The 15271-nt window shown below is 30.5% G+C and overlaps 3 protein-coding genes across 4 annotated transcripts in view; all 3 read left to right on the top strand.

The window, feature by feature from the left end:
• Positions 1-15271, top strand: part of LOC139524546 (calmodulin-beta-like) — a 42856-nt gene that overhangs the window by 7364 nt on the left and 20221 nt on the right. The gene's annotated exons all lie outside the window — the stretch shown is intronic.
• LOC139525263 (uncharacterized) lies at positions 34-4338 on the top strand. Its single transcript, XM_071320463.1, has 5 exons — positions 34-181; positions 495-566; positions 1696-1871; positions 2536-3395; positions 4241-4338. Exons 3-5 carry the CDS (start codon positions 1795-1797, stop codon positions 4336-4338), a joined length of 1035 nt encoding a protein of 344 aa, XP_071176564.1. The 5' UTR covers positions 34-181; positions 495-566; positions 1696-1794.
• LOC139524545 (sentrin-specific protease 1-like) lies at positions 6112-14874 on the top strand. Its single transcript, XM_071319391.1, has 15 exons — positions 6112-6122; positions 7444-7494; positions 8156-8236; positions 9055-9135; positions 9487-9705; positions 9914-10012; positions 10487-10573; positions 10998-11128; positions 11627-11758; positions 12092-12160; positions 12901-12989; positions 13248-13368; positions 13720-13822; positions 14152-14213; positions 14379-14874. The coding sequence occupies exons 3-15, from the start codon at positions 8185-8187 to the stop codon at positions 14505-14507; spliced, it is 1374 nt and encodes a 457-aa protein (XP_071175492.1). The 5' UTR covers positions 6112-6122; positions 7444-7494; positions 8156-8184; the 3' UTR covers positions 14508-14874.

The raw sequence follows: 15271 nt of genomic DNA, 5'->3' as shown, positions 1-15271 counted from the left end.
ATACATTCCAGACTCTTTTGTTTATCTTTGTGACTTCCACCGTGAACAGGCCTGGGAAAGATGGGTTAGTGCAACCAACAACGGTGTTCTTGCTCAAAAGCATGATGTGTTGAAGCTTTTGAGACCATTGGCCAATGCTAAAACAGTTGAGGATTTTGAAGTAGCAAGAAATGATTTGCAGGTATTTGCTTCACTTTTATTTAATTAAATGTTAAGATTGATAACTTTTGACTTTTGTTCTGTTTTCTCCAATTATATTTATTTTTTCAAAACACTTAATTATCTTCTTATACCAGATTTCAGGATTTACTTTATCGGCAGTTCACTGTTAAATATACTTTGATCTCATTTCCTTTTACTTGTTGTATTAGTCAGTTATATCCACTGACATGTTTTCAAAGTCATCACTCAACAACTACCTGTTAAGCCCAATAATTTGGGACGGGGTAACGTAAGTGAGTATAATTTAAAACTTTCACTTGTTTTCTTTGCAGATTAGTAAGACTTGGAACGAAAATCAAAAATTTCAGAACTGGTTCAGTAAGCAGTGGCTAAACAAGCATGAGGTATTTAAGTTGTTTTAAAATTATTATAGAATTTATAGGCCCTTTTATTTAATGTATGATTTTCACTTAGGGCCCATTCATTAAGCCTCTGTACAACAACATTAAGGCCAATACAGAAATAATCACGTAATAATATCATAATATACAAACATGCAATGCCTCTTATATGGATTTTAATTTTGAAGTCAAATATTTCAATATTAATATATAGCTACTGTTTTATTATAAAAAAGGAAAGATGTATGGTTGTTTTGTAGACCTTAAAAAAAGGCATTCGATTCAGTGTTGAGGTTAGGTCTTTTGTACAACATAACAAAAAATGAGAATATTGGTGTAAAATTATTTAATTTGATAAAAAAAAATATGCATAAGAATACTGAAGCTTCAGTTAAATCAAAGGAGAATATATCTCTATTGATAGAGGAGTGAAACATGGGGATAATATAAGTCCACACTTATTTAATGTTTACATAAATGATCCACCAAAAGTATTTGATGAAAGTTGTAAACCAGTAACTCTGCAAAATATGTCAATGAACTGCCTTATGTTTGCAGATTACATTTTGCTATTATCTGAAACTCCTTAAGGTTTACAGAACTCTATAAATAAACTAAATTCTTATTGTAATAAGTGGCAGCTCACAATAAATGCACAAAAAACTAAAATAATGGTCTTTCAACAGAAAAATATTTTATAAAAATGAATATGATTTTTACTTAAATGGTGACAAACTAGAAAAGGTTTTAAAATTTAAACAGTACACCATAAGAACAAAGTAAATAAATCAGTTGAAAAAGGCTCAACTCATCAGATGGGCAAAAATATAAGTGGATGTGGTTCAGTACTGAATGACAGTTACATCTGCACAACAAGAAGACACTAGGCAGAGATCTGAGAACTGACAGCTAGTTCAAAAGCCTCGAATAATTAATATAAAAATCCTGCATCTTAGACAAAATTATCAATCCGTACATCTTCAACATCCAATGGATTAAGTGTAAAGATGTCAGTAACAGTCAGAGAAAAACATGATCTTGTGCAATGCTAAGATACAGTTTAGCCAATCAAAATAACTGTGCCATAATGAAACATACATCTAATGTAATTATACTCAAATGTGCTTTCCAGCGCTGGGTTCATGCATCAAGACAGAACAGATTCAATGTTAACATCAACACCAACAATGGTATCGAACGCCAAAACAGAAGCTTGAAGTATGAATTCCTCATGTCAAGAAAAGCATCCTCTCTCAGCCATTTGCTTCAAGTCATTGTAGAATCTTTTATTCCTGACACATACAAAAAGTAAGTGGTGTTCAAATACCAAACGTGTTTTAAACTCCTACCTACATTTAGGTTCTCGGTATATTAATATATATACATTTTAGAAATTTTGTACGAAATGTCATGGATCATTAATTAAACGGGGTTTAACTTGATTTTTACAGTTTTCAAAATTTATGTTCAAATACATGTAGTATTTAATTCATTGTTTTGTTATAGTTATACTAGAACCTGTAGCATTATTCTTTTTAAATTACTACATAGTGCCTTGACAAAACATTAAATATAAAAAAGAAGATGTGGTATGATTGCCAATGAGACAACTCTCCACAAGAGTTACACAGACATTAACAACTATAGGTCACCGTACGGCCTTCAACAATGAGCAAAGCCTACACCGCATAGTCAGCTATAAAATGAATTAAGTTCATTTTCTCAGAAGATTTCCATTTAATAAAATTTTGGACTGTTAAACTTCTTTTGCCTGAAAATCCTATATAGAATGTGATACTTTTTTAAAGGGCATATTTTAACAGTACACATCTTAATTAATGTTCCACATTCATAGTAAAGATTGTTATATTGTGATGGACTATCAAGTATTAATTTCCATATGTATTTTTGTTAATTAATAAACAAAGCAAAATGGAGCAGAATGCCAAAATATTTTGTTTGAATATTTCAGGTATCTCACCTTAAATGTTAAAGCTTCAGAACAAGCGAGGTCATATGCACCAGATATCCCTGCATTCCTAGTCAACAGGCCACCAGACATGGTAAGGCACTGTTTTAAGAGGTGGGAAGAGGCACAATATATTGAGGCTAGTGACATTGACACTGTGTGCGATCAAACTGGTACTTTTATAGTTAAAAGTCAAGGTAGTAAAGATTCAACACTTAATTATCTTGTTAAATTTGAAGGTGATGAATTGGGACTTCCAGCTTGTGATTGTGAAGACTGGAAAAAAAATCATTTGGTATGTAAACATTTCATGGCTGTGTTCACACATATGAAGGGTTGGATATGGGAAAAACTACCAGAAACATACAAAAGTAGCCCTTTTCTGAATTTGGACATTCCTTTTGGTAATAACTTTAATTCATGTGCAGCAGTATCCGTTGAGGTGCAAAATGATGGTGATGACATTGATGCTGAAAATAATGAATATTTAACTGAACTGCCATTACCATCTGCAACAAGAATAAAGAAAACTCGACAGGAGTTTTTGAGCCTTTGCACAGAGATGAAAGATCTGTCTTACAAAACCAAAGACATTGATATTTTGAGGAGTGTAGTGGAAGATGCCAATTCAATTTTGATTAAACTTAAATTGAACATTCCACAAACCAAAGAATTTATATTGGAGGAAGGAGGGATGACAAAGACAAAAATAACAAATAAAGCGAAAAAAAAAAAGGTGCACATTCCATTCAAAAGGTCAAGAACGAAGCAAAAAGGCTCTGGACGGGTTGGAATAACAGCCAGCAAAGTAAAAGAATGCTTTACCAAAAAAGGTGTTCATGAACTTGCAACTGAAGAAAAAAGTAAGTGAAATTAATCCGCTGTTAATATGAATATGTTATTTATATTTTCAAACACTTAATTAGCCTTCATATATAGAATAACCATACACTGTCTAGAAAGATCAATTTAATTTTTACACAGCTTAGAAACAGGTAGAAAGGGAGAATTAAAAACTGTTATCAATACCTTTGCATGTACCATTTTAAATTGGCAGAATTTATTTCACAGATTTTGTTCAATCTTCAAAAACAAGCTAAATTTTACACCCAGCAAAAATAACCTGCTATCCACCGCGGTAAAAATGGAGTGGATGTAAGCCATTGTAGCAGTTTGTACATCATTCAACTGTGATAAAAACCCATACCATTTCGTTGCCTGTAAAAAGCTGTAAAATGTAAAAAATTCAAACAATTCAGTTGCAAAATGATTAACTCATTAGATTAAAAAAAAGGAAAACATAGAAAAAAAGGACAAGGCTGGATATATATATCCATCTCTCTTCCCTAAGAACAAAAAGACAATAGTTACAGATCTGAGACTACTTGCAAAATACTGTCTTCTAGGCCATAGCCATACAGATTCAAAGAACATCATGTATTTAAGAATAAAATATACCACTCAGTATTTCATTTACTAACAATTAGGAATTTATAATTAATCAAATTGACAATTATGAAAGTAAGCATTTGAATCTCTCTGAAAAACTCAGTTATCCTATAGTTAATAGTATTATTCTCCATAAATGAGAATAAAATAGTTACCATAAACACTTATTTTCATTGGTGAATTCACAGTAAATACTGCAGGTCTTCAAAGCTTTGAATTATAATTCCTATTTAGTATTACTGTAATTTTTTTTTCACAGGACCACAATTGAATATAGTGGAAGAGCTAAACATAGCAGATGACTTTGGTCAAACTATTGTGATTGATGAGAAAGACAATTCTAAAAGTAAGCAATGATAATATATATTAGGGAGTGGGTTCTTATCCCTGAATGAGTGCGTTATTATCTATGAATGAGTGGGTTATTATCTATGAATGAGTGGGTTATTATCTATGAATGAGTGGGTTATTATCTATGAATGAGTGGGTTATTATCTATGAATGAGTGGGTTATTATCTATGAATGAGTGGGTTATTATCTATGAATGAGTGGGTTATTATCTATGAATGAGTGGGTTATTATCTATGAATGAGTGGGTTATTATCTATGAATGAGTGGATTATTATCTATGAATAACTGGGTTATTATCTATGAATGAGAGGGTTAATATCTATGAATGACTGGGCTACTATATTAAATGAGTGGATTATTATCTATGAATGAGTGGGTTATTATCTATGAATGAGTGGGTTATTATCCATGAATGAGTGGGTTATTATCTATGAATGAGTGGGTTATTATCTATGAATGAGTGGATTATAATCTATGAATAACTGGGTTATTATCTATGAATGAGAGGGTTAATATCTATGAATGACTGGGCTACTATATTAAATGAGTGGATTATTATCTATGAATGAGTGGGTTATTATCTATGAATGAGTGGGTTATTATCCATGAATGAGTGGGTTATTATCCATGATTGTGTGAATGGATTGCTATGAATGAGTTGGTTATTATCTATGAATGAGTTGGTTAATATCTATGAATGACTGGGTTATTATCTATGAATGAGTGGGTTATTATCTATGAATGAGTGCGTTATTATCTATGAATGAGTGGGTTATTATCTATGAATGAGTGGGTTATTATCTATGAATGAGTGGGTTATTATCTATGAATGAGTGCGTTATTATCTATGAATGAGTGGGTTATTATCTATGAATGAGTGGGTTATTATCTATGAATGAGTGGATTATTATCTATGAATAACTGGGTTATTATCTATGAACGAGAGGGTTAATATCTATGAATAACTGGGCTACTATATTAAATGAGTGGATTATTATCTATGAATGAGTGGGTTATTATCTATGAATGAGTGGGTTATTATCTATGAATGAGTGGGTTATTATCTATGAATAACTGGGTTATTATCTATGAATGGGAGGGTTAATATCTATGAATGACTGGGCTACTATATTAAATGAGTGGATTATTATCTATGAATGAGTGGGTTATTATCTATGAATGAGTGGGTTATTATCTATGAATGAGTGGGTTATTATCCATGAATGAGTGGGTTATTATCCATGATTGTGTGAATGAATTGCTATGAATGAGTTGGTTAATATCTATGAATGACTGGGTTATTATCCATGAATGATGTGTTAATGTGTTAGCATTCTATTTTTAAGTGAAAGCCAATTTTCTACCTTTTCCTCTCTTTTACAGTTGACAATGAAGACTTCTGTATATATACTCACAGAAAAGAAGGTATGATACTTTTAATTAATTTTTTTCATAGACATGAATGAAAAATAAGTGAACACTTTTACCTCTTTTCTTTTAATTAAGATTATAATTCATGGTACTTTGATTTGATGCCTTAAAAAGTAACCTTAAGCTTGATTTTTAAAAAAAATTTGCATGTATAATAGTGAAACTATACTTCTTTAATAATTAAAGCTTAAAAATAAAGTTACTAAGCAATAAGACAATTGCATATATAATGTATACACTTTACAGATGAAACCATCTATTTGCAATGTACATCAAATTGGGATTGCAAATTTGCAAGAATAAATATATTATATTCAAAAATCTTCTTATATCATTAAACAGTAGAGAAACAAGTCATGTAAGTATAAAAAAAAAGGTACATATTATTGTGTGTGGTATAGGTTTTATTATTAATCACTTTAGTTTTTTCAACTGACTTTGCAATCGAATCACAGACAGCATTGCAATAGATACTTTAATTGATATAAATTTGTCCTCATATTATAAAAACTGTTTATATCATATTGCTTTAAGTACCTGATTTCATTCAAATTTTATTTCATGTAAAAGTCAAATATGAACGATTCTTAGTTCCAAGTCAGTTGAAAACCTTAAAGGAATAGCTTTATAGCACTAAGGGTAGCTTTGATGTAACTCCTTTGTAATCACTCTCTTTCCATTTCACCTTGATCATCAGAGTATGGCTTCTCAGTTATCTATTATAAATGCTGTATCTATTGTATACATATTTATTTATCATGTAATGCACATAGCTTTAATCATTCAAAGCACCTTATATCGTTAATAAATTGTAAGGTGGTTGCATACTATATTTTTTTTGGTTGGTGATTTAATAATTTATGGTGTTATACGGGACATAATTCGGCACATCGATTATCAAAGAAATTGATTATAAAAACGGCAAATACTTTAACTGCTTAAAACTTATCTTTCATCAAACGCAGCTTTGCGTTTGACACTTTCCTTTAAAGTATAAAATATTTATATAAGTTACTTAGTATAGAAAGTCCCTGGTTAAACTGTCTGTTTTATATACTTTGAATGTTAACAATGAATAGTCTCTTCTGATACTCAAACAAGTTGAAGACAACCCATGGTTTGCAAATTTAGGGGTGGGGGCCTCACGCCCGCCACGGCCCCGCCTAAATTTGCCCCTGACATATATGGTAAAAATGCAAGTTTTGCCTATTCCGACTCATTATTTGGAGTTATTGCCCTTAAAAGATAATTTCTATTGCTTCTTTTGCATAATTTTTCTATTAACAGGAAACTTTTATAAATAAAATAAAACTTTAAAACTTTAAAAGAGAAAATTGATACAAATAAGTCAACAAAATTGAAATTGTTAAATTGAGTAATTCCAATTTTATGATGATTTTACTTAAAAAAATAGCCATTGTTTAAAATGTAGGTGAATAGCACATGCCATTTAGAGAATTTGTTATTTTCCTTATGTACTTTAGATGCCATTATGTGGGCCTTGCTTTACATTGTTTTGTATTTCATAATAGAATATTTTTGTGTTTTGCTTACTTCTATGTCCCTTAATCAGTATATCTGCTGCTGTAGAAATACACAATAATTTACTTGTTAGAAAATTCAACTTCCTATTAAAATATGGTTATCTTAATGTCAGTATAATATTTATTTTTTTCTAGTTACTGTCCAGAAGAAAAGAGAGCTAATTAATACCACAACAGATGACACTGGTATGTGTAGGGTTATTGTAATAAGAGGAAATATTTCCTTTAGCAAACAAAATACAAATTGCAGTTGGCTATTGAACAGATATATCATGTTAAGGAGGGGTATTTGTGAAAAATACCAGTCGAGAGAATTTTAAATTTCACAAGCCTTAAGGCAAGGGAAATTCATTCTCAAGACTGGTATTTTTCGCAAATACCCCTCAAGAACATGATATATCGGTTTAATTACACCGAATGTTAATTAACTAAAACGCATTGATGATCGTGCCGTTACAAGCGTCCAGTCGGATAGAGTATTTTTTCACAAATACCACGGCAGAGAGGGTAAAAAAGGCATATCCTTTTAGCAAATACCCCAGCGGCGTTAAAAATGAATGATATTCATTTGATAACAGTAAATTGGTGAAAAATACACTGGCTATCGACCAATCAAAACCCCGGATTCTTACATAAGGTGTAATTGCTTACAATATTAATTTGAAACATATATAGAAAGGCCTAGGGATTACCCAAAATGTACATAGATTCTCCTTCTGAATTGAGTTGTGTTTCCATCTACTGTAAATTTAGAAATAATTGTGACGTTTTTAATATTACAAAAGATGCCACTTGCTGTTAATTACAAAAATTTAAAGTCACATTTTTTAATTTTTTATGTGGACAGACAGAACAGGAATTTCCAGTAAGAAGAAAATGAAGTTAAATTTAAAAAAAACAATGCCACCAAAGATTATAACTAAAAAAAGTAAGTATTTCATAGTTTGGTAGGGTTCATGAAATATTTACCAATATCTTGACAGCTTGTATAGATATTGCATATTCTTTATAAATATGCCATAAACCAGTTATGAATAGTGGCCGGTCGGTCATTTACAAACGTATCAACCGTATCGTATAATAAAATATTACGTGATACCGAGCTTATTAAGAAGACCATGCTTCATTTAAAAAAAGAACCCTAACTATTAATTGATATTTCTTCGAAACAATCAAACATACACTTTCAATATTTGTGCTAGTGGTGTTTTGTGAAAAAAATAAGGAGTTCTATCAACTACTTTTACATGCCCTTATAAAGGAGGCAATGTAGGGCAGGTACACGAATATCGTACACAATTTAATAATCTAGTTAAAAAAATAACTCAAGATCTTATATGAATAAACACCAAAAAAATCAAATGTACTATACTTTATATATACATGTAAGAAACTTTGAATATTGTTCCTTTGCGATTTGATCATAAAAGGTAGTAGAAAAGTACCGAGTATCACTCTATTTGTCAATTAACAATTTGGTTTTATGTGAGAACAAGTTCATACACAAACAAACAAATTTACCCTATTCACTCCTATCATGCCTGTAAACTGTTCCAACTATCAGGAATATCTTTAAAAGTCGAGTTACATATTCCACAAAAACTCGATATTTCCTTATTGTTTTGTAAATTTCTGCATTAGAAATTAATCAATTGCCCATTTGCATTATTGAAAGTACATAAAATAAAGCTTGGGATCATATACTGTTTTATTAACTAATATTGTTTTATAAAAATATTCTTTCAGATGCTAAAGCTAAACAAGGCAGTGAAGGAAAACCTGATGATAAAGATCCCTGCAAAGAGAAAATACTTGTCAAGTTGGAGGGTAATTTTAACCAAAAAATAGTAAACTGAAAATCTGTCATGCTCTTTGTTTTCTAGTCACAAACTGTCATAACAGCTTAAAGTAATACAGTCACAAAAATAGTCATGATACAAATTTTAGAAGCTACTTTAAAGGATGCTAATCCTTTTTCAGTGTACATTTATGTTACTTTATACTTGTTATTATTAAACCACAAAATTTAAACTCAATCTCAATCTCAGGATAATAATCTATGTATTATTGATCATAAGAAATGTGTACAATTTTGTATATCATAAAGCATGTATGACTTGTTTATCACACAATGCACTTCAACTTCAGTGCTGGTAAAGAAATGCAATTTATTTTAAGGATATCTTAAAATTTTGACACCAAGAAATTGGGAAGATCTGGCAGCAAAAGATAACTATGTCAAAGGAACAGCAGCAAAGCGAGCAGCAGTTGCATTGGATAGTGCAGTTGAAGATGCACACGTTTTGATTTCTGTCGTCAAAACATATGTTCCTAGTCATATGAAGATATCCGACCATTGTCTTGTTGAGTTACTTTTCACCATCATTGCTAGAATGGGTAAGCAACTGCAACAGTTAAAACTTCAATGGCAATTTGAATTACATTCAGAATTGTAATCATTATGGTAAATAGCATTATTAACAATAAGATTTCCCCTTAAAATATGATACAGAAAGAATGAAAAGATTTATAATATATTTATTTGTTTATATGCATTTTTTAAATAAAAATCATAGTAAACTATATTGTTGCTGTATTTTATTAGTTGATGAAGGAATTCTGATCTTGGAGAAGGATCCCCTAAAAACTTCAGAAACCCTAGAGAAAGAGATGCAGGAACTGATTAAATTTTTGAAAGAATCAGGTAGTTATTATTCAATATTTTTATATAATTATTCTAAGAGACAATATTTGTGTTGTCAAGATGTTGTCAATAATGTCAGATGTTGAGGGTAATAATAGAAATTAGAAGATGTTGTATGTTTGCCAATGATTTAACTCCACCAGAGACCAAATGAGGTAGATGTTATCAAATACAGATTGCAGTACAACTTTCAACAAGGAACACATCCATAACAGCTAAAAGACAATAACGGCCTGGATTAACTACAAAACAATATTTTATAATTCAACCCTGCTAGTTCACCAGTCAAAATAAATTGACTTCAAACATATATGTAATATATACAGTGTACCGTTTTATTATTGATGTTTTTCATATTAATACAAATGGTAAAACAATGGGTTCCTGATATCCAGCATATCAAAACAGTAGTGATACAGACCTCTTGAAATGTTTAGTTACTTTTTTGCTGAATATATATTATATGACTTTCAGGAACTTTGGTATCAAAGGCTAGAAAAATCCAATGGATGGATGGTTATCTGACGGACTTGACTGTCACAGAAATTGATAAACAAAAAGGTTTGCCATTTAATATTTCAAATATGATGATATTTAAGATGTAATTTGTGTCATTAAAAACAAGTTCTTCAAATTTAATTTACAGCTTCTTCTCGCCTTAATAGAGTCAAAAAGTAAGACATAGGCATGCAGTTATACTAGCATTGGCACAGCTCATTTCCATGGTGATTATTTGACATTGCCGCCTCTGTCCTGGCAGCCTCCATATTGACTTTGAAACTTTTGCTTATTTTACATGTATTAGTTTGTGATTAATTTAGGTCTTTTTATGGGAACATTTATTTTACAAATAGATCAATAAAAAAGATCATATATTATATGTAGACTTCTCTATCCATTCATTAGTATGATAAAGCATAGGTAACAGAACAGTTGTAATAACAGAAAGGAATACATATTGAATCTATAAATGCATTTATTTCAGTTGAAAATAAAGTTGCAAATATTTGGCAGGAAAATGTGGCCAACAAATATTTCATTGCCAAAGTTTTCGGAATAGATATCACATATGGCGACATAAACTCTCTCAAAGACTCAAACTGGCTAACAGACAAAGTAAGTCAATGTATTCAACAAATAATCCATACGCATATTAATATTCTCTTCTGTAGAAATCTCTTCAACACTGAGGAATTATATTTTTGTTTTACATGCTTGCTTTCATTGTGAAATTTATATTATTTCTAAGAAAAACGATAAAATACTCTATAAATTACATGACTTCCTATAGCTAAATATGTCATATAAAAGAACCCAAACCAAACTTTGAAATGAATATATGAATGTATGCATTTCTTTAAAAAGAAAATATTAAGAACTTGATATCATTACTGATAATTTCTTTCTTTATAGTGAAAACAAGGTAAAATGACCAAGAAAATGAATCATTATTACATATAATTCATGATTTCAATTGCTTAATGTTCTAAAAGTATATCATATTTCCATATAATCAAATTCTTTAAGAAAGCAAGTATTTGCTTTTGATAAATTTGCAATGGGATATTGCATTGAAATATAATATTGAAGAATGGCATTGCTTGTTAAATTAAGGTCATGGATGCATACCTGACATATATTGCCCAAACTGAGATGGACAAGGGAAACATAAAAGTAAGACACCAGTTGGTCAGCACCACAAACAACATCATTAATGGAAAATATGTCCCTGGTCGACATGAAAAGGTAAACACCCTGTCACCAAAAGAAAACTAACATATAAATGATAAATTTTGCATAAAAGAGTAACATTTCTATGATAGCCATTTAAGAAATTTTCTGAATACTTTTATTTAAAGGGTAATTGTAAATAATGCTTAATAGGTTCATTCTGAATTGTCAACGTTAACCACAGGGGGATAAAAAATATTACCAGTAGCAAGATGGACCTTTTTATTGAAAATAAATAATAGATATTGTCTAGCCCTGAATTCCATTATGTTAAGGGAAGAAATTCATTCATTATACATTTTTAGGAAAGATTAGAATGATTTGTTCTAATGATAACTCTAATTTCAGAACAAATTAATACCATACGACTTTGTCATTGGAGCCTACCACCAGAGAGGAGGTCACTGGGATTTGCTGGTAATCATTGTTGTGGTGCATTATTTTTTTGTTTATAGGATTAGACTTGTCTAAAACAAATTACAACAACTGATGTATTAGTACTTCTAATGAACACATAAAAGGTGGAAATACAGATCAAATTAACAAATACATCTTCATTAACCATATTGTAAAAAAAAAATCTTATTGTCCCATTAAAACAGTGAACTAAAACATAAACCCAACAACATAATTTTTGCATGTATAAATAAAAAAATTCGTGTAACTGATTCCATTTCTCATTTTATCAACAACTTTCATCTATCCAATTTAGGAATTTTGTGGTGGATAAAAAAATGGCAAAAAAATACAATTCTCTCTTATATGAAAAGTGGATATGTATAAACTTCAGCACATCACTTTTCTTTCATGAAAAATTTAGGAACTTTCCTATTTAACTTTGATGAATTAGATGTACAAAAAAAGAATGCAGAAAGACCCTTGTTTTCCAGTTAAATCTGTGACACCTTTTTGTGCATGTCAAAAATGCAACCCTCTAATAATGATTTGACAGAGCAAATACAATTGTTATTGTTAATATTTTATAATGTTTTCTAAATACATTTGCTAGTGAATGACAATGACACAGGATTATGATCAAAAGGGATTGCATTCTGAATTTCATAAGACGTTGCAAGACTGTTGTATAAGTTGAATAAGTTTTGTTTTCATTACTCCATACCAAACCAATGTAATATACTTAATACTTATGTTTTCAGATTGTTGAACCATCAAAGGGAAAGGTTGTTTTTCTCAACCCTTTGGGCGCATCACCATATCAAAAGAGAACAGTTCTTTTGAATTGGAGGTAAGCTAACTTATCCAGGAAATTTATATTTATAGCATTATGATACCTGCAATGGAGTGCAAAAGGGGTCAAATCCTATATATTTAGTGAGTGAACTATTCACAAAGTCTGTTCTTTATCTTTTGTAAATCTGGTACAGTGATTGAAATAAAATATATTACATTGAAATGTTCATTAATGCAAGCTTTTATTTTGATATTTAATGGGTGTGGAGTACTTAGTATGTTCATGTAACTTAAAATAACATATTTTTCTCAGAAAATACATAGGACAGATGATGCTTCTTCATCCAGAGAATGGTTACAAAAACTGGACACTGGAAGTACCTGACCATTCCAAACAACTAGATGGATCCAGTTGTGGCATCTTCTGTCTTTTGGTATACATTAATATTAATGAATTAACAGAATTTGGGATTTTAGTATTCAATTTATTTCTCCTGTGTTCACCCATTCATCTGTCCCATCTTGTAAAGGTCCATGACCAAGACACTGTTAGTCCTAAAGGGTTAATACTTCTTCAGTAAATGTGTTTTTTGCAAATATATACTACATCTTTACTTTTTTTTAATTACACCATCGTTATTTCAAATAGCCGGACTTGTATAGATTATATATTGACACAACAAAGGGTGCAACACTTTGATCAAAACAGCACATCATTTATTAAATTGGTAAATTGCTATGACTTTAATGTCACTATTTTTATTAAATGCTTCTATCTTTTACAGTTTGCTGAGAAATATCTGGCTGGACAATCTCTGCTTGGTATAACTCGGGAAGAAGTAAATAATAAAAGGGTAACAATAGCCCACACACTGATGATGTTTGAAGGTATTATAAAAATAACTATATAAATCAATACTGAACATAATAATAAATATATAAATTACAATATTTTTAATCTCTCAATTTCATATTTAATCCATTAGAGGGATGATTATTCTCATTGTTTAATTCCACAACACTGACAGAGAAATTATGTTTTGCATTTGGGTATTGTGTGAAGAAGAAATCAATTTTTCAATTGAGTTTACCACATATATTCTTTCAGTATCACATATTTTCAAGGAGTATCTTAAATATTGTTTTGGATACTAATAATAAGTGCTATGTTAATATTTTAATATCTCACAAATGTTTATAAACTCCTTTCTTTACAGGACATATGGTGGGATGCTGTCCATGCTGTGGATTTAGAACAAATGCTGATGAAGAACAATTGGTAATCATTTATACTCTATATATTCTATTCCAACCTTGTCTGAGCTTTTCAAATTTATCATGCATGGAGATCATAAGAACTTTTTGTAACAAATTTAAAGCTTTTACTTGATGTCTATTTTTAAAGACATGTTACGTTAATATACTTGAACATTATATTTTACAGATTCAATGCAAAATATGCAAGAATTTGTTCCACAGAAAAACCCATTGTGTTGGTGAAGTATTTGCAGTTGGCACCAGCAATAAAGACTTTGTTTGTGAAATTGATAGACAGAACAGTTTAATAAAATGAGTTATTTTGTAAATAAAAATTAATTTTAAGATTATAATACATAAGGGATAGTCAACCATGTAATATGAGCTTTGGTTTACTGAGAATGACTGTTGTACAGTAATATTTCTGTGTAAAACATACTGCCAGGTAACTGAAGTTAGTCTTATGTCTGTATACTAACCTGACAATGAATGAGTGGGTTAATCTCTATGAATGAGTGAGTTAACCTCTATGAATGAGTGGGTTAACTTCTATGAATGAGTGGGTTAACTTCTATGAATGAGTGGGTTAACTACTATGAATGAGTGGGTTAACTACTATGAATGAACTACTATGAATGAGTGGGTGAACTTCTATGAATGAGTGGGTTATTATCTATGAATGAGTGCGTTATTATCTATGAATGAGTGGGTTAACTTCTATGAATGAGTGGGTTAACTACTATGAATGAGTGGGTTAACTTCTTTGAATGAGTGGGTTAACTACTATGAATGAGCAGGTTAACCTCTATGAATGAGTGGGTTAACCTCTATGAATGAGTGAGTTAACCTCTATGAGTGAGTGGCTTAACTTCTATGAAGGAGTGGGTCAACTACTATGAATGAGGTTAACTACTATGAATGAACTACTATGAATGAGTGGGTTAACCTCTATGAATGAGTGGGTTAACTTCTATGAAGGAGTGGGTTAATTACTATGAATGAGTGTGTCAACTACTATGAATGAGTGGGTTAACTACTATGAATGAGTGGGTTAACTGCTATGATTGAATGGGTTAACCT

Source organism: Mytilus edulis, chromosome 5 (assembly GCF_963676685.1).
Source record: "Mytilus edulis chromosome 5, xbMytEdul2.2, whole genome shotgun sequence".
Classification (NCBI taxonomy): domain Eukaryota; kingdom Metazoa; phylum Mollusca; class Bivalvia; order Mytilida; family Mytilidae; genus Mytilus; species Mytilus edulis.
Note: the sequence above shows the minus strand (reverse complement) of the source record. Positions and strands in the feature narration are given on the sequence as shown.